General features: G+C 61.0%; 1 protein-coding gene across 1 annotated transcript in view; it reads right to left on the reverse strand.

The window, feature by feature from the left end:
- Positions 1-24,141, reverse strand: part of TSNARE1 (t-SNARE domain containing 1) — an 88,719-nt gene that overhangs the window by 15,416 nt on the left and 49,162 nt on the right. The window contains exons 5-10 of the mRNA XM_077750019.1: positions 23,808-23,885; positions 22,976-23,045; positions 13,213-13,303; positions 11,021-11,095; positions 10,550-10,609; positions 1,394-1,555 (exon numbers count right to left, since the gene is read on the reverse strand). Coding sequence (XP_077606145.1) covers positions 1,394-1,555; positions 10,550-10,609; positions 11,021-11,095; positions 13,213-13,303; positions 22,976-23,045; positions 23,808-23,885 — 536 coding nt within the window. The remainder of the gene's footprint in view (positions 1-1,393; positions 1,556-10,549; positions 10,610-11,020; positions 11,096-13,212; positions 13,304-22,975; positions 23,046-23,807; positions 23,886-24,141) is intronic.

Genomic DNA, 24,141 nt, shown 5'->3' on the forward strand with positions numbered 1-24,141 from the left:
TGGTCAGGAGCCTGCCCAGCCCCACAGGGGAGCCGCCAGCAGCTGAAGTGTGAGCCACCCCTGAACCTCCCAGGCTGCTCCCCAAACCCGCCCCCACCATGGTCCACTGTCCTCCGCAGCTCTGGACAGACAACCCTCGTCAGCCTGAGCAGCTGGGCTCCAGGCCGGCCCCGTGGGGGCCTGGGGACGCCCGCCTGTCCCCGGGACTCCAGCCTGGCCTCTGCCCTTGGCTCACTCATCACGTGGAGAGGCTGTCACCAGGACCAGCTAGCTGCAGCACTGGGGGAGGGGGAGGGGACACCGCATGTGTGCCTGGCACGCAGCCTTGGGAGCACCACGGCAAGTCCCTGCTGTTCCAAGGAGGAAGTGAGGCTCAGCACCTGGCTGGCTGACCCCCACCAGGCTCTGAGGTCCGCAGCCCCAGGCCCCTCCATCTCGGCCGTCCTGCACAGGCCTCCACATGGGACCCATCACCCCTGGCAAAGCCCAGCCCTCCGCCCATGCGCACCACGCAGAGAAGGGCAACAGGGCCCAGGCCTGGGCTGCCCAAGGAGCCCCACAGCCCACGTCAGAGGGGGACCCTCACCCTTGTCCTCACGCCCGGGCCGTGCAGCTGGTGGGCAGCTCCCTGGGTGCCAGGACAAGGCCCGGGGTGGAGGGGGCACCTTCCCACCTGGCGTCTGCCCCTGCCCCCCCCACCCGCGGCGCCAGCGGGGCCGCAGGCCCTTCCCGCAGGATCTCAGTTCCCGACCCAGAGAGCACAGATCTCTCCCCCTCCAGGGACCCCCAGCGCCCCATGTCTTTAGGGGCGACCGTGCTTGGATCCCCTTCTCAGCTTCTCGCGGAAAGTCGGCCCCGCTGTGCTGACAGGAACGCACAGACGTGTGTGTCTGGTCCTTTCCTGTCTCAGGGACAGCAGAGGCCCGTGTGTGCTGCTGCCTCCTGCGGGGGCCCCAGGCGGGTGCACCTCCCCCTTTGGGGAGCACGGCAGTGTGAGAGGGCGGGGGCTCTGCTGAGGCAGCGGCTGCCATGGGGAGGGGGCCCTAGAAGTAAGGGGCCGAACCCCGCCTCCCTGGGGGGGTAACCACCTCCTTCAGGGAGGGACAACAAACGCGGCAACATTTCCTGAGCTGGTGACTCAGTTTACCAACTTGCCCAGGTTCCCGTTTCTCTAGATGAAGCTGCTTTCAGAGATCCTGTGTCCAGAGCCCGGGCTCCGGCCTCCCCTGCAGGCCCGGCAGGGGAGCAGAGGGAGGCCCAGGGGAGAAGAGGGTGGGGCTCACAGGGCTTCAGGCCCCCGCAGTCCAGCGAAGGGGCCACTGGTGCTGGGACACACCCGGCCACGCCCCCACGCCCACGCACACCACGCACACACAGCAGGCCCAGGCCTCACCTCCATCTGCAGGACGGCCTCCCCGCGCAGCTGGATGGCCTCCACGTCGTCCTCGGTGATCTCCGGGAGCGGCGCCTGCTCCTGGCCCTGCCACATGCCGTCACGTCTGTTAAAGATCTTTCCATCGTCAGGCAGCTCAGCAAAAGGGGCCCCGGGGCTGTGCTGGCAACAGAGATGGGCCAGTCAGCCCTGCGTGGCCCAGGCCACAGCCTCGCCCCAGGCTCGTGGCGGCAGCTCCCCGTCGGGGCTGAGCCTCGGCTGCGGGAACCCTGCGCTGCTGGGAGGGGAGAGGCCCCATGGCCTGCATCCTGCAGCCCTGACGGGGCCTGTGGCTGTCCCAGGTCGGCTGCGGGGCGCAGACCCCAGCCCCTCCACAATGAGGATTCCGGGCGTCCTCAGCTCTCCGTGAAACCCAACCAATGCCCGTTCACCCACGAACAGGAACGGCGGCTTCTCACAGGAGGCCGTCTGCCACCGGCTCTGGAAGTGGCTGTGGTCCCCGCCGGGTCAAGCAGCCAGACAGGCAGGGGCTGCGGACACCGAGGCGTGGGCTCCCACCCGGGGGCGGGGCGCACACGACACCAGGGACTGCATGTCGTCCTGCAAACCCCTTAGCTGAGACCAGGCCGTGGGGAAGGGAAGCCACAGGGGCTTTTTGTGGTTTCGTTATTTACTCACGTCTCAGTTTCCAAATCTGGGGATTCAATAAAATGGCCACTTTTCCCTACAATTAACCATCTGCTCTCTGAGGGGACACTCTGAGCACAAGTGAGTCAGGTGTCAGGTCCTGAGCAGGGGTGCTGGGGTGCCTGTGGGGGTGCCTGTCTCCAGCCTGGGTACCCCACGGGGGGGAGGAGAGTGGGAGGTGGGGCTGAGCCTCCTCCCCGGCTGCACCCCAGGCGCTGACTCGGACCATGGCACCCCGACTGCAGGACAGCACGGGCACACAGACCGAGGGCAGGGCACAGCCACCCCCAGCCACCCAACGCAAGCACACAACTCCTGCGGAGCCCCCTCCTTCGTGAGTGCGGGCGACGGGCCCGAAGCAGACATGCAGGGTGGGACTCTGTCACTCTGCCACCTCTCCAGGGCACTCTGCGGGGAGTCAGCCCACGGGAGGTGGGGGAAGACCACCTTCCTGCTCTCCTGTGCCGCTCGGCCACACGGCAGGGTGCTGGCCATGCCACAGCCCCCGAGGGCCCGCCAGGCAGTCTTCGGATGGCCCGGGCAGAGGGGAGAACACAGCCTGTCCGGCACACCCTCAGGGCCTGTGACCGCCCACCCAGCGCCAGGCCCGGAGACACAGTGGATGGATGCCAGGAGCCCCGTGCACCGAGGACTTGGCCGGTCACACACAGAGTTCTGAGCAACGCCAGTGCACGTGGGCCAGGACAGCGGGACAGCCACGTGTACGTGGGCCACTACACTGGGGAGACGCAGGGACGGCTGCATGGCCCAGCGACCCGCGGGTGGGAGGCCCTGGGGACCACAGGACCACTGTGAGCCCCTGGAGGGACAAGACAGGGCTCTCTCTCCGGTGCCACCCCCGACCCGTGCGGGGGGCACACTCACCCGCGGCAGGGAAGGAAGCGTGAGGCCCGCACTCACCCAGCTCCCCTTCCAGAGCCAGCGTCCTCCCCCGACTCCACACGGCCACAGCCACGGGTGGAGCCCCTTCCCCCAGCCACAAGAGGCCTTTACGTAAATAAATACATGGATACAGGAATATAAAATAAAAGATCTAAAAAATCTGGTGACAAGCGCTACTGGTCCAAGGTGGCAATTACCACCTCCCCTTCCCGGTGTGGGCGGGAGGAAGCGAGCAGTGCCAGGAGGGGCTGGCACACAGCCGAGCCAGTGTCTGGCCCAGCGCCCGCCGCACACTCTCCGGGCCTCAGCGTCCTCATCTGCAGAACGGGATGACAACCCCGCACCCACAGGTGCCCGCCACACAGCCACGCGCCCAGCAGGATGGACCACGTGGGAACCCCCGTGCCGACTGCTGTCCCTCAGCCCAGGCGGCAAGGCCAGGACACAACTTTGCAGGCTGTGCGGCCCTGGCGAGTTCCCCGGCTTCCCTAATCCAGTGTCCACGCCCACGGAAGGGGGCTGACACCCCCACCCCAGAGTCACTGCCGTCAGCAAGTGCACAAGAAAATGACGGGAGCACAGGCAAGCTTCAGGACAGACACGGGTCCTTGTGTGGAGGCAAGGGTGCCACCCCCAGAGGAGCGTGTGCACCGCCTCCTCCCCCTGCACCCCTCCCAGGCCGTCCCAGAGCAGCAGCAGAGGCCCCACAGGTCCTGGCGCTTCCCAGGTACACGTGACAGCTGCCCCAAGGCCCCTCACCTGCGCACGCAGGGGCAGAAACACAGCTCACTCACTGCATCTGCCCCGGGAGAAGGCACTGGAAAACCACAGCGCATCTACACAAGAGTCCCCACGGACCCACCAGCAGAGCAGTCAGAGCCGCCGGTGACAGAGGTGTCACGGGACACTTCACCTAACCTCCCCTGGAGTCTGGGGCTCCACAGAAGCAGCGCGAAAGCTGGGAGCAAAGGGCGTCTGCGTGCCCTCACCTCCCCGGGCAGGGCCCAGCCTCACCTCCCCGGGCGCCCTCACCTTCCCAGGCAGGGCCCAGCTTCACCTCCCTGGGTGCCCTCACCTTCCCGGGCAGGGCCCACCCTCACCTCCCCGGGCGCCCTCACCTCCCCAGGTACAGGCCGCCCTCCCTGAGCGGCTCATGACAAGCCAGGGCAGCAAGAAATGGCTTGGACGCCTGATCTTGTGCAAGGATCAGAAAGCGCCCCTTTATTCTCCTCACAAAGGCCCAATTTGGGGATTTGGGATTTGCTGGCAAGACGCTGGGGCCGGCGTGGAGGGGACAGCCCTGTGATGGCTTTCCAGCTCAAGAGGCCGCCAACAAAGAGGGCTTTCTCCTCCATCCAAGGCCGCCAGTTTGGGTCCCGCCCGTACGGAAGAAACCCACAGACCAACGTGACTGTGGGACCTCGGGGCTGTGAGCGGTTTCCCGTGAGAAGAGCCGCGGCCTGGGGCGCCCTCGGGGAGGCGGGGAGAACGCACGCCTGGCACCCAGGGCTCTCAGAGGTCTGGGAAACGGACCACTTACTCGCACACTCCGACCCCGGGCTCCGCGCAAGAACACGGTGACCCGGGGGGCGGGGGGGCCAGGGCGCAGGGTGTGAGCTGGTCACAGGCTTGGGGAAACTGCTTCGGTTTCGCAGCCCGAGGCTGGTCATCGATTTCTCCAGAGTAAGTGACTGTTAGCTAACGGAAGTTTCTGGAGACTTGTGAAAGCCCAGGATGTCAGAACTGGCAGAAGTGCAGCAACCCTTCCCCCGACACCGACAGGAAAGAACAGAACTGGGGCCTTTGTGCCCGTGCCCAGAGGGACTTCCAGGAAACCGTGGAAGGGGAGGCGTGCCTTTCCTGCTGCGGCTACGGCCGTGGCCACGCGGGGCTCTGGCGGAATGGATGCCGAGCTGGCCGATGGCAGCCCAGACTGTGGACTGTCCCCTACGAAGGGCAGGAGCCAGCCCAGACACACCGCCGGGCCTCACCCGGTCTGAGACTGACCCACGTGGCCACCAGCCACGGCCCAGAGGGCAGAGCAGCTCACGGCCACACCCACTGCCGGGCTCAGGTGGGAGCAGGGGCAGTGGGCACCCCTCACCCCTGGTGGGACCTCCAGCCTGCACACGGCAGCCCCGGGGTCTGTGGTGCCGATGCAGCATCACGCCTGTGCTGGACAGGGTAAGACGTCATCTCGCGGCTTCCAGTCTGCAGAACTCCTGGAAATAACCTTTCACAACTTCTCAGAAGCACTGCTGACCGTCCCCTTCCTCGCTAAAAATCTCTGCTGAACTACAACACAGTCCGATGCCCAGATCAGAAGCATAAGGTCTGAATTCCGACACGGGAGAGAGCGCGAACGCCGCCGGCTCCCAGCACGGCCCCGCCAGGCCCCCGGCTGCTACGCTGCCCCCGCCGAGGAAAACCCCGCCTCTTCTAACACTGCCATCACTTTGGCCTGGTGTCAACCTCTGTCCCCCGGTCTCAGGCTTCTTTGCCTCGCCATTCGGTCCGAGGTCACCCCGGTGGGCCTTGCTGGCGACAGGCTTCCGTGCACGAATTCCGCACGAGTGATCTAACCGTGCCGCCGAAGGCTGGCTCCCTTCCCAGGGATCTGCTACTGCGTGTCCGGCTGCCACGGGCATTCTTCAGTGTGCCTTCTGCTGAGCACACGTGTGCATCCACACTGGCTCTGTGCTTGGGGGGGACCTGCAAGGTCCCAGGAGAGTGCGCGTGACTCAGGTAAATCTTCCGGTGTTCCGGGCTGGCGGTGCTGCTCTCCTATCAGGAGCACACAGGCTGGGCCGCCCACATCCTCACCAGCACGTGGCGTTTCCTTGCATGTCTGTCCTCAGCTACTCTGGTGGGTACAGGTGGTATGCAGTGACAGCACTGAGGGGTCACTTTCCTTCTGAAGGCAGACGCTGAGCACATGTGTCCCACTGGCCATTTAGACGTCCCCTTCTGTGATGTGCCTACGGCTTTTGTCCTTTTAGGTTTTTGAAACCAGCTGTCCGCCTTTTTCTTATTGAGTTGTTAGAGACTTTTACGTATTATGGACATGAATCCTTTTCAGATATGCATTATGTAAATACCTTCTCTCACGCCATAGGCAGCCTTTTTGCTCTCTTCAGGGTGCATTAATTTAACAAAGTTGAGTCTCTTCTTCATACTTTGCATGTTTTCATCTGCATAAGAAATGTTAGCTCATCGTAAAGATGTGAAGACAGACCCCTATGGTATCTTCTAGAAGCTTCACTGCTTTATCCTTCGCATGTATGTCTGTGATCCAGCTGAAGTGCTCTTTGTGCACAGGGTGGGTTACGGTAAAGGGCCTGAGATGCACGCAGCCTCCCGGCCCCTCTCAGCCACAGAAGAACGGGCCGTGGCCTGGGGCACTTTCTCACCAAGAGACGGAGCCTTCACAGCTGTGCCGGGCTTGGGGCCTTGTACGACAACGTCCTTCGCTGTTTCAGACTCAGCGCATCCTCCGTTATTCGGCCAAAGCACCTGCATCACGTGGCACCCGGCCAAGCCCACTGTGGCGGGGGGAGGGGAGGGCTGGAAGGGGGAGGCACATGTTCCCTCTGCCGCAGCACAAGAGGGGTGCGTGCAAGCCAATGACCCCGCATCAGCCACCCGGAAGGACCCACTGGCCACGGGGACATGCCCACCGGGGGGGCTGGTCTTGCTAGCTCTTCTCAATGTGAGCAGGACGCCGCCCCACCGGTGACAGGCTGCACTGGCTCCCTGGCGACTCCCACATGCAGACGCAGGGCCCGGGGTGTCCGGACTTGGACTGGTCATCTGCTCAACAGGCCCCTTTTCCCAGTTCAACTCCCGGCCAGTCCAGCACCAGGCCCTGAGCGGCCCCTCAAACAGCTGCTCAAAGGCTTCTTCCTAGTTTTGATGCTAACGGCATCACTTTTTAAATTTCACTTTCAAGCTGTCTTTTGCTGGCGTGATGTCTTCTTGTCTACTGGCCTTGTCACAACCACTTCCGAATTCTAAGTTGATCTGCAGATTCAATCACCTTTGCCAGCTACAGTCATGTGGTCTCTGAAGTGGTTTCCTCCTCCCCAGTTCTTCTCCCTTTCACTTATTTCCATGCGTTGGTGCACTGGACACACCCTCCCGCACAGCAGGGAGCAGAAGCCACAGAACTAGACACCATGCCTTGTCCTCAGCCTCAGGAGGAAAGATGTGAACAGCTCGCCAGTGTGATGCTCACTATGGGCCTTTTGAAGATGCCCATCGTCAGGTGGGAGGCATCCCTCTCTACCCGCCCGCCCGGAGTTTCACTCCCTGCCCTGAGTGGGTGTGAAGTGCTCTTCTCTACTGAGATGATCAAGGAGATTTTCTTCGTCCACTAACATGGCGGCTTCCGTGGGTTATTTCTGCCTGTAAACCAACCTTGCACTCCCAGACTAAACCCACTTTATGACAACGTACTGGCCTTTCACATATTGCCAGATTTCGGTCTACTCGTGATTTGGCTGGGGGTTTTTATCCCATGCTCACAAGAGAATGTGTTACTTTCCGTTTTGTGATACGCTCGGAAGCACTGGGAATCGGGGTTTGCTGGCCTCCTAAAGCAAGGTGGGATGTGTTCCCTCATTTGAGATTTAAGATACTGAAGAGTTTCTATAAACTGGTTAATATTTATTCCTCAAACATTTGGAAGAATTCACCAATAAAAGCATCTAGGTCTACAGTTTTCTTGGTGGGGTTTTCACTATGGAAATTATTTAATTATTGATTTCATTTCTTTAATAAATACTAGACTTTTCAGACTCTCTCTGTCTTGATAACTCACATTTTTCTAAAGCAATTTATATTTTACCGAAGTTGTCAAATTTACTGGCATAAAGTTGTATCCTAATATCTTCATACTTCTGTCATTTCTAATTGGTAGGATCCATGCTATGGTCACTGTCATTCACGACACTAGTAATTTGTACTTTCTCTCTGTATTGTGATTAATCTTGTAGGATTTCCTTATTTTCACTAGTCCTTCTAAAAAGCCAAATTTTGGCTTTGTTGAATTTGTCTATTATGTATTTATTTTACATTTCATTGATTCTTGTTTTTTCCTCTATATTTCCTTAGGATTCAGCTTGTTGGTGCTTTTCTAGCTTCTTGAGATGGAGACTCAGATCTGTGATTTTCACCTTCCTTCTTTCCTAATGGAAGAATTTAAAGCTATGAGTTTCCCTCTGGGCACTGTCTTGGCAGCACCCACAGACCTTGAGTTGGTGCAATCTCGTTTTTGTTCAAGATGGTTTCTGATTTCTGCTATGATTGCTTCTCTGAGTTATGGGTTCCTTCAAACTGTATTCTTTTAATTCTCAAACTTGGCAATTTCTTTTTTGTTATCCAATGTGAGTTTAATTGTGCCAGTGTGAAGGCATACTCAGGGTCATGTCAACCCTCTGGAATCTGTTGAGACTGGATTCAGCATGCGCTGAGCACCTGCAGGGAATGCTTGCTCCCCTGCGGTCAGCTGACGTGATGTCCATTTGGTAGGAGTGAACTCATTAATCGTACTGGCTGAGTCTTCAAGATCCTCGCTGAACTTTTCTGTTTACTTCATCAGTCCTTTGGATAGGTGTGTTAAAATTTCCAACTATGATTGTGGATTTACTATTTTTCCTTTTATCACTGTCAGTTCTGTCTTACGTGTTTTGAAACTATGTTATCAGGTGCCTATACAGAACTACATCTCACATCTGAATTTCTGTGTCGTCCCTGTGAAGCGTGCTTCTGTCTGCACTGACACTTCACACGGACTTCGCTCACTGAGATACTAGCACGTGGCACAAGTCTTCTTTGGTTTCACAGTTATCTTCAACCATCCTTTTACTTTTAACATTTCTCTGGATTAAAGGGTGTTGCTTACAAGCACTACACAGTTTTGTATTTTAACCAAGTCTGACAATCTGTACCTTTTCACCAAAGGAGTCAGGCCATTCTAATGTAGTCATAAATGAATTTGGTATCAATCTACCACCTTACAACTTGTGTCCTGCTTTCCTTCCTGTTTTTTGATTTATTTTTCTTTTTGCTTTCTTTCTTTCTAAATTTTTATTTTGAGATCTCGAGAGAGAAAAAACATGAGGGAGGTACAGGCATAAAGAGAGAGAGAGAGACAGAATCCCAAGCAGACTCTGTGCTGTCAGTGCAGAGCCTGATGCAGGGCTTGAACTCAAGAACTGTAAGATCATGACAGGAGTCAAAACCAAAAGAAGGACACTTAACCGACCGACCCACTCAGGCACCCGTTTTCTTTTAAATTAATCATCTATTATTCCATATATTCCTCTCTATTATGTTATAATTCATATTCTTGTGTTATCTTTTAGTGTCACCTGCCGAAGGCAACAGGCAGCCACCTTAGGTCAGGGTTCTCGTCACTTCTCGAAGGACCAGACACGGCACACACACTCCCACACGGCCGCTCCTTCTCCTGTGCTGCTGCCGGCCAGGCGCTTCCACCTGCCCCACGTCGAGGCCCCACGGCTGCAGACCATGATTCAAAAGCAGCCATAAGTCACAGCGCGTCGCCTGGGACCACTGTCCTCTGCTGTCAGAGTTCTGTCGATGATAAATTCCCGCAGTTTGTGTTTCGCTAAAAATCTTTTATTCAGCCTTCATTTCTGAAAACTACTTTCACCAGATGCAAAATTTCATGTGGGCCACTACTCTCTCCCCACTGTCCTCTGGCTTCTACTGATTCGCCTCAGAAGCCAGGTGTGAGTCTTGGCGCTCCTTTATTTATTTTTTTAGTATTTATTTTTTTATTATTTTTTTAAATGTTTTATTTATTTCTGAGAGAGAGAGAGAGAGAGAGACAGCGCGAGGAGACAGCGCGAGCAGGGGAGGGTCAGAGAGAGAGGTAGTCACAGACTGAAACAGGCTCCAGGCTCTGAGCTGGCAGTCAGCACAGAGCCCGACACGGGGCCCGAACCCACGACCCGCGAGATCATCACCTGAGCCACAGTCGGACACTGAACCGCCTGAGCCCCCGGGCGCCCCAACTTGTTGCTTCTTTAAAAATAAGATGACTTCTTCCCTCAGGCTTTAATCCGCTGTTAAAATTTTATTTTTGTTTTAAGTTTTCAAAATCTTATTATGATACGAGTAAGGGTGGTTTTTAAGGAACAGGATAAATTTATCCTGTTCGTGATGGAGGCTCTTCACCCCGTGGCTTGAGATATTCGCACAGTTTTGGAGAATTCTCAGCCGCCGCACCTCAAACACGGTTTCTGTCCTCTCTGCCCTGTTCGCGCAGGACTCACTTTCTGCCCTCTCCCCTCCCGGAGGGCTGGTGGGACACAACCCCTCCCGCAGGGCAAGCACACGGCCGGCCCTCAGTCCTCCGTCTCGGCCCGAGCCAGAGGATGTACACGCCAGCTTTCTAAAAGATTCTTAGCCAAGTCAGGAGCCCCCCCGCCCCGGGGTGGGGCCTCTGCCCTCGGTGCCCCCTGCGCCTCCCTGAGCACAGAGGGCAGTGGACTGTGCCGTCACCTAGCGCCCCCGGCCCGGCGGTCCCTCGGCACGCACCTGCTGTTTGGCACCCCTCTGCGCCGTGGGAAGCAGAACTCTGGACTTTTCCGCAATTTTCTGTTGAAGAACAGAGGAGACAGGAGGGACAGGGCGGTGGGGAGGAGAGAAGACGGGCAGGTGCACGCCCAGCACCGGACAGGGACCAGCGGCACCGCAGAGCTTCGGCTCCGGGACCGGATGCAGATGTCTGGGGTCTCGGGAAAGTCGAGTGCTCAGCTGGGTGCCCGGCCGGGCTCTGCTGACACCCCGGGGGGCGCCCCCGCCCACACACCTGAGCTCGGGGTCTCCGTGTCCTTCCGTCAGGACGAGCGATGCCCGCTCTTCCCACCCCCGAGCCGAGGGTCAGGACCACCCCTCTGCTCCTGGGTCAGGACCACCCAGGCCACCCTGGGGACAGGCCCGCCAGAGCGGGTGCTCGGGGGACCAAGGCCCACCCCACCCGGCCTGCCGCCTCCGCCGGTGCCTCACCTGCTGCGCGGCGCCGTAGCGCTCAAGGCCGTCTGACAGCTGAGTCCTGAGCCGCTCCAGCTGGAGGCGCTCCTGCTGCAGAGACAGCGTGGCCTCAACGGGNGTCAAACACCAGTGCAGGCTCCAGAGGTCAGCCTGTGCCCCTGCAGACCCCCCCCGCCGGGCCCCACACTCCCACCCTCAGCACGGGCCGCAGAGCCAGGCGCTGCGCTAACACGATATGCATGTCTGGTCCCCACAACTCGCCACCTGAGAGCCCAAGTTCCACGTGGCCTGTTCAAGGCCACACAGGTGGTGGAGCCAGGCCACTGACCCCAGAGTCCTGAGCCCAATCACACACAAGGCTGCAGCTGACACCCCACTGTCAGACCGTGCCTCTCACCACCGAGCTCAGCAGCGCACACAGCCTCACCCCTCCACCGGAACGGGACTTGGTGTCTTGTGCGCCTGCTGCCCAGAACGATGGCTGGCAGAAAACTGGCTCTCAAGACGCGCTCCAGAGCGAGGGACACACAAGCAAGCCCTGGAAGCTGGCACTGCCTGCGGGGTCTGTGTGAGCCCCACGGGCCCTAGGAGCCCCGACCCTCCCTTCTCCCCGCGTCACACAGCACAAAGTGACACCAGTGCCCCGTGGCCTTGCACCAGGATGGGACAGTGACAAAAAGTCCTGGCCCCTCCTGCACCTCTCGTCATGTCCCAAGGGGTCCCATCTGTACCTCCAACCTGCACTTGGCCCCTGGGCCTGGTGCCCACCCCTCCCCCGCGCCACCACGCGAGCCACAAAGGACCCACTGCAGCTGCACGGCCAGGCCATTCACTCACTGACACCAGCTCTCCACCGGGCACCTCTCAGAGGCCCCAGCGGGTGCGGGTCTGCCGGGCCTGAGTGTCCAGCTGAGGCTCTTGTGAGGGGCCCACACGTGTGCCTCAGAACGGAGCTAAGAGCCCGGGGACCGTTCGGTGCTTCTGTGCGAACGCCTCCGCTCCCCAGTCCGCCAGGGCCAGCATCAGCCCAGCATGACGGCACAGCCTTTCTCTGATGGCGCAGAGGCCACCGCGGCCCCGCCGGCCAGGCTGTCTACCAGGGAACCGCGAGCGCCTCAAAGGGGACCTCACTTGCGTCCTTCTCCCAGGGGCACAGAGCAGGTGCTCCGTGCGTGCCATGTTCTTAGGTGGGGGGAGGGAGGAAAGAAGGACACGTTAGGCTAAGAGCAACCTCTCCGACCCCCACGGAACTCAAGCTCCGATCCCCGGCCCCCAGGGCGCACACCGGTGACACGGACTCTGGCCCCAGGAAGCCCGGAGCTGCAGTGTAGCCGAGGCTCCTCCCTGTGGCCGGGATGCTCCGGGCAGGACCCTCTCTGAGCCTCAGCATCCTTCCACGTACACGGGGGTGGGAACAGCAATGCACAGACGGCAGGAGCACCCAATGAGGACGCGCTGCGCAGAGCCACGCACAGGAGATCCCGGAAACGTGCTCCTGGACGAACGAGGCAACACGGAGCCCACGGAGCCCACAAGCAAAGAGCCACGCCACACGTGAGGAGGCCACGCACGTGCGCCAACACCACAAAAGCACCGTGGACACAGTGCTGGACCACAGGGCTCCTCCCACGGAGAGCCACAGCCACGGCCCCGACTCTAGGCTGGGCACCCACGTGTATGCGGCACACTGTGTCCGCACCTTCCTGGACAGTGGACTCCCGCTTCTGGGACGCTTCCTTAGGGGGATTTCAGCTTTCAAAGCACAACTCCGCCTGCGAGCTAGGCTACATTTTGTTACAATGTAACTGAACTTTATTAAGTAGAGCCACGCACACGTGACCTCCACGGCTTGTGTGGCCAGCCGGTTTCAGAGCGTCTCCCTGTTTCCCCCAGAGAGCTCCTCAGCCTGCAGGCCGGCCCAGCTCCCCTCCCAGGCCCGTACCCCCCACCCCTGCTGGCTGCACAGGTCTGTGGCTTGCGGACCCTTCGTGAGAGCGGGGCCACACGGCACGTGGCTTGTGCACCGGCCTCCGTCACCGAGCGGGCCTCAGGCAGCGCACTGGCTTCTCGGTGCACCTTCCCCAGCAGCGCCCCCAGGAAGCCGCGCCTGAGGCAGCGTGAGGGGCCCTGGCACCACGTGACGAGTGGGTACGTCCTGGCCCCAGCTCAGGCCGCCCCACCCCCCCACGGCCCCCAGGGCCACATACCCAGGAGCAGCCCTGAAGGAGCTCCGCCATCTGCTTCACGGCGCAGGCGCTGGCCTCGATGCTCCGGTTGGTCTCCTGCTGCACGGCGTGCCTGAGGCNGCAGAAGCAGGGGGAGGGGAGGGCAGGAGACACGCGCGGTGAGTGTGGGGAGCGAGCAAACAGGAGGGAGAAGCCCAGGAGGAAAGAGCCAGAGGCACAAGAGACAGCAGCCGTGGGAGGGGACGAGGATTGGAGCCCAGAGAGGGACGGACACACCGCAGATGCAGAAGGAGCAGAGCAGTGGGGCAGAGACAGAGGCGAGGAAGGGGAGAGAATGACAGGCGTGAGGCCTGGATCGGGGTGGACCCCCTCCGCGCACGGCGGCCCCACACTCACACGCAAGCGAGGAGGCCGCGCCACGAACCCCCAGGGGAAATGCCCGCCAGGGGATCCCAGTGGGGAAGCTGGGGGAGCGGGGTGGCCCTGTGCAAGCCCTGCCCGGGGCCTCTGCGGCCACACGCCAGCCAAGGAAAGGACCCTGGCCCGGCTCTTGGCCTGACACACGGCAGGGAAGAGCCCTCCCGCCCCTCCAAGCTGCAGCCTGACGCCCCCGTGCTCCCCGCAGGACCCCCGCGTGGCCGAGGTGGGGGTGGGGGCACCGTCTGACGAGGTGGACGCCTGGCAGACGTGGGCCGGGGTCCCCGACACCTGCCCTGGGGCCACACAGAGCATGAANTGAGCCCTCCGTTCACCTTGCCACGCCTCCCGCGGCCCCCACGCCCCCCCACCCCCGCGCCCTCCCAGCTGGGGGCCGTCCTGCGCGGGGGCCCTGCCGGCTCCGCGTCCCTCTGACCTCCTTGTGTCTGAGCCTCCACGCCTCCCAAGCCCAGAGCTCCCCGACGTGGCCACGTGTGTGCCTGTGGAAGCGCAGTCCCCACCTGTGCCCCCCAGTCCCACGGTCCCTGTTCTCAGCATGCCGGGCAGACCCCTGCCTCACTGCCGTCTCCACAGACACCCGGACGGAGGACACTGGGGGGGGGGAGGCAGTGGGACAAGGGCCTCCACCAACTGGGAGGGGCAGGCACGCCCCATCCCACACTCACCCCTGCCCCCACCGTTCTCCCCACTTCTGCCCTGAGGCCACCAAACTCCTGGCAGGGACCGAGTCACAGAGCACTCTCACTCCGCGGGGCCTCTAGCGAGAACACAGCAGCAGCGTGAGGAGTCGGCCCGGTTCCTGCGCTGGGGGCGGCGGGCTGTCCACCCCAGAGCAGTGGCCACACGTGCAGACCACGGCGAGCGAGGCCTCCCTGCCCAACCCGACCCCCCAGCAGGCGCCACGCCACCCTGAGGCCATCTGTGAACGGCGGGACAGCGGCCCACACACCTGAGAAGGGACTGGGAGCTCCGAGGAGCCAGCCGGCCAGTCCCAAGGGAAGTAGAAAGAGAAACACCAGAGATACCATACAGCTCAGTGACTAACAAAACACAGCAGACCAGTAACAGAAACAATCAATAGAATCAAAAGGGATTCTCTGAAAGTATCAAAAAACTGCACAGCTCTTGACATACTGTGTCAACCACACTAAATAAAATAAATTACACAACTCTGTCCAGACAAGTTGAGGAAAACACAAATTACCAAAATCAAGAATGAGAGACAGACCAGGACTCCAGGTGCGACGTGGAAAAGCTTATTAGGAGATATTATGAAACTATTATAATACTACGTTGATTTCATAACTACGACAAAACACAAAAACGTCTCAAAAGGCAGGAATCCTCAAAACTGACTCAAAAAGAAAGGGAGACCTACATAGGTCTGTGTCTATGGGTCGCAGGACTTAAACCTGTTCCTATAAACAGTCCCACAAACACCAGGACAGACGGCCTCCCCTCACGTGCTCAGGGCAGAGGCTGCACCAACACCACACGCTCCCCGCGTAAGACGGACCGCTCGGCTCTCCCCAGGCCAGCACGAGGCCCACGCCAGGGCCGAAGCGGAGGCTCTGGGAGACGAGACACCGCACGTGACTCAGAAACACGGGAGCAGAAGCCCTGAGCAGAACATCAGAGCCGCTGACCCAGCAGCACGTGAGAGGGATGAGACTTCACCACCAAGAGCTCGTCCAAGGAGCACGAGGCTGGCCCACCGTTCAAAGAGCAATTCACGCGGGGCACCTGGGGGCTCGGTCAGTTATGCATCCGACTTCGGCTCAGGTCATGATCTCACGGTTCATGGGTTCAAGCCCCGCATCGGGCTCTGTGCTGACAGCTCAGAGCCTGGAGCCTGTTTCAGATTCTGTGTCTCCCTCTCTCTCTGCCCCTCCCTGACTTGTGCACGCACACGCACACGCTCACGCGCTCTCTCTTTCTCCCTCTCAAAAATAAACATCAAAAAAATGTTTTAAAAAGCAATTAATGAAATTCTCATTTGTGACACAGGATAAATTTTAAAAGGAGAAAACCATCTCAATACGTTGTACAGAAAAAGTAGTGGTCAAAGTTCAACACCTATTCATTATGAAAACTCTGAGAAAACTAGCAAAAAAGAAGGGAACTTGTTCAATCGGATAAAGAGAATCTGACAAAATCCCAGGACACAGGGAGACACACAGTCAGGGGTATTTCTGTGCACCTCTAGCCAACTGCTGGAAAGTGAAATTTAAACAGTAATAATTTGTGTAAAGCATAAAAAATACGAAATTGCTGGCAAACTGGACAAAACACAGACAAGACCTGTACACTAACCTGCAAGGAACAGCTAAAACGGGAGAATATAGGAATGAAGGAAATTCCGACCACACTCACGGCTGGGAAACTCAAGATTGTAAAGGCGGCGATTCTCCTTGCATTGGTCTACAGATTCAATGTAATCTTAATTAAAATTAGAGCAGGACTGAAAAATCACAGAAACTGACAGGCCGCTGTAACATTTACATTGAAATGCCAAGGACCGGAAGTACCCGAAACAATCTGAAGCACAGATGAGCAAAGCTGTGGGCGCCCACAGCTGGCATTGGAACTTCCTGTGAAGCTTCCATGAGGAAGACAGCAAGGTGCCGTCGAAAAGACAGACGTCCAGATGGAACAGAATAACCCAAAACGCAGCCATACAGAGCCCAGTAACTTCGAAAACGGTGCAAAAGTATTCAGCAGGGAAAGGATAATCCTTCCAACAAATGGTGCTGGAACTGGATAATCATTAAAAACAAATTAGCCAGGACCCCTAGCCCATGCTGCACCCCAGGGGCTTAACCTCAGGGGCTCACTGGCCGGGAAGCACAGCAGGCATCCCAGAAGCCCCAGGCGCCCCCCAGCCTGAGGGACCCAGACAAGTTTGTGGAGGAAGGGGAGCTGCCTGGNAGCGGGGGAAGAAGGGCCTGGAGGCTCAGGCCCAGTAGCTAATCTGGAAAAGCATGGAGGGGAGGAGACATGTTTGTGCAGGACGCCCGGGGTGGCGAAGGCAAGGGCGCCCACAGCCACCGGCCGGGTCTCTGCAGCGGACAGTGGGCCACAGGAGCCCCACGGACGTGTGCACCCCCTACGTGGACAGAAGCAGGTTGGAATGAGAAGCCAGCAAAGGAGAGGGATGCATGACCCGCACCTGGGAAGGGAAAAGCCCAGGAAAGCAAGGGCTGCACAGGGTGGAAGAAGCTTCTAAAAGAAGGGAGTATCTCAACCACAGAAAGACAAAAAACCCAACTCAAAAATGGAAAGAGTCTGAAAGGACATGTCTTCAAAGGTCAATAAACCTGTGAAAAGATGCTCCACGTGCTTAGTTATCAAGAAATACAAACAGAGGCGCCTGGGGGGCTCAGTCGGTTAAATGTCTGACTTTGGCTCAGGTTATGATCTCACGGTTCAAGGGTTTGAGCCCCACGTCAGGCTCTGTGCTGACAGCTCAGAGCTTANAAAAAAAAAAGAAAGAAATACAAATCAAATTCCCAAGGAGGCAGCACGTCACCCGGCACATGGCCGCAGGGCCCTCACGCCTGCTGCTGGCAACGCAGAAGCACAGCCACTTAGGGAAACAGGCTGTCAGGCCCTCAACCTTGAACAGTTACCGCCAGCAGCTCCACGCCCAGTGCTCAGGCGGGAGGACTCAGCACACACGGCCACACACACACGTGCACAGCAGCGCCTCAGAATCACCACGAAGTAACAATCCAGTGCCCGTAAGCCGAAGACGGGTGCGTCCTCCCCGCTGGGGCCCCTATAACAGAAGCCCACGGGCTGGACGGCTCGGAAAGACAGCAGACAACGACCGCTTCCCGGCCCAGACGCACCGCCTCCCCACTGTGTCCCCACGCGGCAAGAGGGGCTCTCTGGGTCCTTTCCCGAGGGCACTAAGCCCACCCATGAGGGGCCCCCCAGGCCCTCCGCGCCTCCCCAGGCCCTGCCTGCTGACACTATCCCCTTGGGCTTAGTTCCAGCCTCAGGACTCGAGGGACACGAGCATCCCGACCACGGCAGGATGTGTCCACGCAGGGGAAGGTCACGCAGGAGGGGTCAGGTCTATGCCACGACATGGGGTGACATGACCCACCCTGTGCCTTCCCACGGTCATTGGGCCTTCCCTTCGCCAAATCCGACAGTCGGTCCCCGTCCACCTTCCCCAGTCCTTCCGGACACGTTCAGAAACCCCTTCCCCTTCCGCCCCCTCCCGTCCCCTTCCTGAGGAAACCCTGAGCCTTCGAAGGCCAGGGCAGAAGGGGTTCCGCCACCCTGGGGTGGGTTCTGGGAGACCAGGAGGCAACAGCCCGCGTGTCCGGCATGTGCTCCCCAACCCCTGGCAGCCCCTGAGGCAAGCGCCCAGGCCCGCCCTTACCCAGCCCTGCAGGCAGGGGCAAGGCCATCCCAAGGCGCTGCAGTAACGCACAGCTGCCTGGCCATCGGGGGTGGGAGGGGTCTGTGCACTCGATGCCACCAGGCAAGAGGGAGCACAGCCCCTGACCTGCCAGGCCGAGGGGACAGTTCTCCAGGCCCCACCCAGGGCTCCCTCCACCCACAATGACAGCCTGCATCCATCATGTCACTGCCTTCTAGAACCTTCCATTGGCTTTCCACTGCTTTGGAAATAAAGCCCAAGCCACCTGCCGGGCCTGCAAGGCCCTGGGCCCACCTCGAGGACCCGTCACTGGGCTGCAGGCCTCTCCTTGGGGCTCCTCCAACGAGCCATATCCACTGCTGTGTTACAGGCATTGGGAGCCGAAGAGAGGGTGTCCCTCACAGGTGTGGAGCAGGTCCCTGCTCCCGGGTCCAGCCGGCCTCCGCCATCCCTGCAGGTGCGTCTGCCCAGAGCCCACGCCGAACCAGCGCCCGGCAGGCCACTGAGCCATGAGAGACCATGTGCGGCCGCTGCAGGTGGCACCCAGCTGAGTTCAGCGGCAGTCGCTGCCCATCGTGAGCAAAGAAGCTTCCAGATGCCGCGGCTCTGAGAGCTCCCGGCAGAGCCCAGACATCTGGAGCCACCACAGGCCTCCACCCTGTGGTTCACCCGCTCTGTGGTTGAACTGGCCTCGGTTTCCCCTGGAGATGGAGCCCAACATCATGTCTTAGTCCCCACGGCGTCCCCAGGCCCACGAGGCCAGGTGCATGCCACGTTCACTTCCCGGAACAGTCCTCTACAGCTCTGCTCTCGTTCTGTGGCCCTGGGAAAGCTCCCCCTCCCCGGCCTCAGTTTCCTCGTGTGTTAAAAAAAAAAAAAAGACCTGGCCAGTGAGGCTCTGACCCCAGAGGAGCTCCGAGGAGTCAGGGGCAGGTGTCAGGTCAGCCCAGGAGATGAGGGCCAATCACAGATCAGTGATGACAGCAGGCTGCTGAGGGCGCCCCCCACCCCGCTTCTTGAGTGACAACCAGCTGGGCATCTATAGCCACGGTGTAACAGGAAGAAGAGGAGGGACAGAGCCTGTCCAGTGTCCCTGCAGCAGCCCGGGGCCGTCGGCACAAAGCCCTTCTGAGAGCTGCAGCCCCGTGCAGTGCAGATCACCCTGATCCAGGGCCCCCCACACCCGTCCCCTCGGTGCCGATCCTGACACACAAATCTTGCCGTGGGGAGGAGAGCGCTGCTCGCTCGGGGCCAGGACCTCCCCTGGGGCCCCTCCCTGAACCCCCCCCCCAGGGCCTCGGCCCCGCCCCCCAGGGAGCAGCTGGGTGGACACCTCTCACCCACACCCCCACTGGGCCACCTGACGCGTACAGGGTGAAGCGGCAGCCCTGCAGCCCCGAGGCGGCCCGTCAGAAGCCCCAGGGAGACGGTCCCCTCTGTCACCCGTTTGTAGCGGAACAACAGCAAGCTCGGCAAACCAGGGAGGCAGGGGGTGGCTGCCGGGGCTGGGACGAGAACACAGGCCGGCTCCAGGGCCGGGGCCAGGCCACGCGTGGCCTCCATTACCCAGTGGGCACCGGTGCACCCGGGACACAGGTGGGGCGGCCCGGCGACTGAGAGGAGGGGGCGCCGCTGCGGCCCCCGAGGACGGGTCAGGGCCCCACGCCACCCCGCCCGTCCCCACACACAGCTGCCCCATTCGGGCCAGTCTCCGAGCAGAGACCCCACAAAACACCCGGCGGATGGGTGAGCCTCCCCCACAGGCCCCAGATGCCACCGTCTCCAGCAACGGCGTGGGAGGGGCTCGGAGCTCTGGCTCCTGAGCTGGGGCCCAGCGACCCCACAGCCTCCAGGAGCACTGCCCCCTCCCCACGCCACCCTCTGCACCCACTGTGCGCCCACCCCCTGCTCCGGGCCGACGCCCCGCCTGACTGGATCTCTGCGGGGCCAGGCCCACCACTGCTTCCTCCCGGCAGGTCGCCACCCAGAAGGGTCTGGGTCCACCCAGGTTACACACCCATCACACAGCCGGGAGGGGACAGGCCGGCCCTCCCCATGCCCACGGCCGCAGCCGGTCAGCACACGGGTCTAGGGCCAAGCCGGCCCCAGCACCAGGCTACAGAGGCGGTGGGGTGCTGGGGGTGTGGTGGGGAATGGGGGGAGGGTGCCAGGGTGCTGGGGGGGCGCTGAGGGAGGGGTTCCGGAATAAAAGAGGCAGGCGGCGCTGGAGGGCAGGAACCCTGCAGCCCTAGGGCCCTGGCGCATGGGCTCCAGCCAGTACCCGAGCGACGGCCCAGGCTGTCTGCGGTCACGGGGGCAGGACAGGGAGCCTCTGGCGGAGGAAGTGGAGGCCCAGCCTCTGCAGGGGTGGTGCTGGGCAGGCTCCAGGGGAAGGGACGCCCCACACGAAGGTGGAGTGGTGGGAGGTGGGGGGTGGTGCACCACCCACGCACCCCAGGCAAGGCCACCCACCCGCGTCTGCTTCCTGCCCCTCAGGGTACACTCGTCCTCGTCTGGAGCCCAGCTCACCGCGGCCTCCAGTGCCCCACCGTCCCCGGGGGTCCGCGGCACCCCAGCCCTGTGCAGGCAACCCTCGCAGCGTGAGAACCAGAGGGGAAGGCCGGCCTGGGCTTCCGCCGCCCCGGAACTCGGCCGTGCAGCCCAGCCCCCACGCCTGCCCCGAGGAGCCGGGGCCACCCTGCCTGCTGCGGACTCAGGCTAACGACAGCCAGGCCATCCTGACGCCGGGCCCGGGGCCCTGCGGACCGGAGCCAGGCCACCCGCTGCGTGGTTATGAGGCTGAGGGTGTGACGGGCAGAGCGGCCGTCAGGGCTCCTTGGACGAGCATCCCCATGCTCAGCAGCACTCTGGGCGACGCCCCCAAAACACAGACAAACCAGGTCCCCCTGTCACCGAGCCTCACACCACGGGCGAAAGGTCTCCAACCTGGCACCTCGGCCAATCCGGGAGCCTAGGAAGGTGAGCCCGAGGCAGGGTCCTTCACGGTCCCGACAGAGATGGCAAAGCCCAGGCCTGTTTCGTGCGAGGTGAGAAACTCGGGCTCAGCAGCACGAGGTCCTTCGTCACTAGCTTTACTCATCTTGAAGGAACGTCCTCTCGCGAGATCAGATCCCATCTATTTCTGCCGTACTGAAACGTCTTGTTCTCCATAAAACGATAGTAATAACGGATGCCATAAGGGACATTTTTTAATGTCCTTATCTGGCAAAATAAAAAAGCCAGCGGCTGTCAACGTGGAGAAAGAAAACAGAGCTGGTCCCTACGCTGCGGTCAGTCATTTAAAAACGCTAACAGTCCTGATGTGCGCGAATTCCACCACGAACAGCCCTGGAAGGTTCCGGGCCTGCAGCCTGGTTAGGAGCGGTCCCTCAGGAGAGGGGCTCTGGTCGGGGGAGGCAGGAAGCTGCCAAAGCCGGACCGTCTACATCTGAGGGTGGAAGCCAGCGGGACGGGGGCCCCAGCAGCTCTCGGCGACGGTGGGCAGGCCCTGAGTCGGGCCGGAAAGGTGCAGGAGCCAGCACTCCACGCCACGCCCACGTTGGTGACATCGGCCTGTGGCCAGCTGGGCGAGACAGCCCAGGAAACGTGCTCGAGGGCCAGGGGCCCTGAAGATGCCACCGCCTGACCCACGGCCACCACTGCAGGGACGCACACCGGCGCAGACAAACAAGACCCAACCACACTCCCCACGGCCTGGTCACGACGCAGGAGGCGGGAAGGGCTGGAGATCCAGCTCTAGGCCTCAGCTCGGCTGTGACGCAGCGTCAACAGTGTCCCCGGCAGCCCTGAAGGGCATTTCTGGCGTGTGGTGAGGGCACACGCACCCCAGAATCCCAAGAGTAAAAAGCAAGATCCGGAACATCATTCACTGAAATCCAATTCTGCAAAACGTGTACGGATCTGAGGAGAGGCTGGCAGGAAATACCAAATCGCTTACAGCGCCTCCTCAGACATCCTGTGTGGCCAAATTTCCTATCGTGAGCATATGCTACTTCCACAATCAGAAAACAATACGTTATTTTAAAAAAGAAATAAAAAGAATAATTAAAAACAGATTTGCACATAAAATCTGCAAAGGGCCCTCAGTTCCCTCAAGCTCTGGACCCCCAAATGTGGCAGGACTGGCCCCCGGTGCCCGTGTGGACGGCCGGACGACAGACGCAGGGATGGGTGAGGCGGGTGGGTAGGTGCATGGGTGAACCAACGCATGGGGGGGGTNGAATGCATGGGGGGGTGGGGGCGTGGGTACACAGATGGACGGGTGATGGGTACACAGATGGAGGGGGCTGTGACCTCTCCAACAGACGTCAATGGCAGGAAGAGACCTGAGGTCCTGGCCGCAGCCCACCCCCCAGAGCACGCCTGGTCCACCCCCCACACTACCGTCTTTCCCAGGCCGAAGGCTCAGGCTCACACAGGACCCACCCCACCCCCCAGCCCACGCCAGGCCGGGACCACATGGGGCCCTTAGGAAGCACCAGCGGGCCCAGGCTGGCAGGGCGTAAGCAGAGCTGCCCCGCCCCCTGCCAGCCAGGCTGCCCCCTGCACAGGTCTCCTTTCTTCTCCCCCAGGGACCCAGCCCCTGGGGAGCCTTCCTGTCAGGAGAACCTCGCCTAGGCCCCTCCTCACCCAGTCCCGGCCAGGGCAGGCCTCCAGGCCACCCCGACAGGAAAGCCCAACAGGACCCCCCGGGGGCAGAATCAAAACCACAGACCCCAGCCCAGCCTGCGTGTCCACTGGGTGCAAGCGGCCTCTGCAGATGACATACGTGTGCGCCCCCCCGAGGGTGACGCCGGGCATGAGCTCCAGGCTGGGAGCACAGCTGGGCTGGCCGTCGGATGTGTGGGGCAGGCATGGGGTGCAGGCAGCTGTTGGCTCGGTCTGTGGACACGCAGGGCAAACCCACGTCCACGCCCACGAGCACACACTCACAGGCTCTCCCTCAGCTCCGGCGTGTCACTCGGCGTCCCCAGGGACCGGAGGCTCTGCTCCAAGGCGGTTACTGCCAGGAGAAAGGACAAGCGTAAGGAACAAGAAGGCCTCCCCCAGGAAGCCTCCAGGCTCCAGCAGAGGCGGGGGGGAAGGGGGGAGGATGGGGAGACCACCCAAAGGACCAGGGACAACCGCTGCCGCAGCCCAGCCCCACCCCCGGCAGGACCCCGCAGGCAGGGCCCTTCCCCCTTTAGGCACAGGCCCCTAGGCCCTTGTGGGCGCAAAGGCTCTTGGGAGCCGCCTCCAGGGGCCTCGGCCTGGGTCTGGGGGTGTCCTTCCCCTCGCCCGGGCACACTCTCCCTTGGGCCGGACGGAGCTTAGGGCTCCGGGCAAACAGCAACCTTGCCCACAGAGTGCGGTGAGCCCCCCGTGTCCTCGCTGCCGCCCTGCCCCCCCTTGTTCCCCACCGTCTGCAGGAGCCAATAAGGATGAGGCCTGGCCTGGCCCCGTGAGACCGGACTGTCACTCCTGACCCCAGCACCCTCGGCCCACAAGCTGACCCGCACTGTCAGTCTGAGGGAGGCTCTGAGGCCACCCTCCCCCGTGGGGACATGTCCAGAAGTACAAGGCACATGGGAGCGGCCGGGCCAGTGAGCAGTGACACCCACCCTGCCCTGAGGCCACAGGGCTCAGCCCTCCCTGTCCTGAGAGAGACGCCAGGGCCTGGGCTGCAGGTGGCCAAGTCAGGGGAAGGCCAAGGGCACGCCACCTCCTCCGGTCACTGGAGCCGCCAAGCCGGGTAGGGGTGAGGCCGGGCTCGGCGTGCACTCACCGCTGGAGTTGATCGTGAAGATGCGGGCCGACGTCTGCTGGAACAGCTCCTGCAGGTCCCCTGGGGCCACCTGGGTGGCTGCAAGACAGCAGGGGGAGCACACAGATTCACGGAGCTGCCGGCGCAGCAACGCCCTCCCGCTGGGGCGCCCCCACGGCATCATGGGAGGATCAGCAAGCCCGCCCCGGGGCACTCGAAGCCCTTGGAAAAGGAGGAAAGTGAGGGTGGCCCCTCAGAGAGGCCTCCCCGGTACCAGCTGCCCCTGCCCCCGCATGCGGGGTGCCCCTGATGGACACAGGAGCCCAGGCCCCCACAACAGCGGGCACACCCGTGG

The sequence above is a fragment of the Crocuta crocuta genome, unplaced genomic scaffold (genome assembly GCF_008692635.1).
Source record: "Crocuta crocuta isolate KB4526 unplaced genomic scaffold, BGI_CrCroc_1.0 scaffold119, whole genome shotgun sequence".
NCBI classification, from domain to species: domain Eukaryota; kingdom Metazoa; phylum Chordata; class Mammalia; order Carnivora; family Hyaenidae; genus Crocuta; species Crocuta crocuta.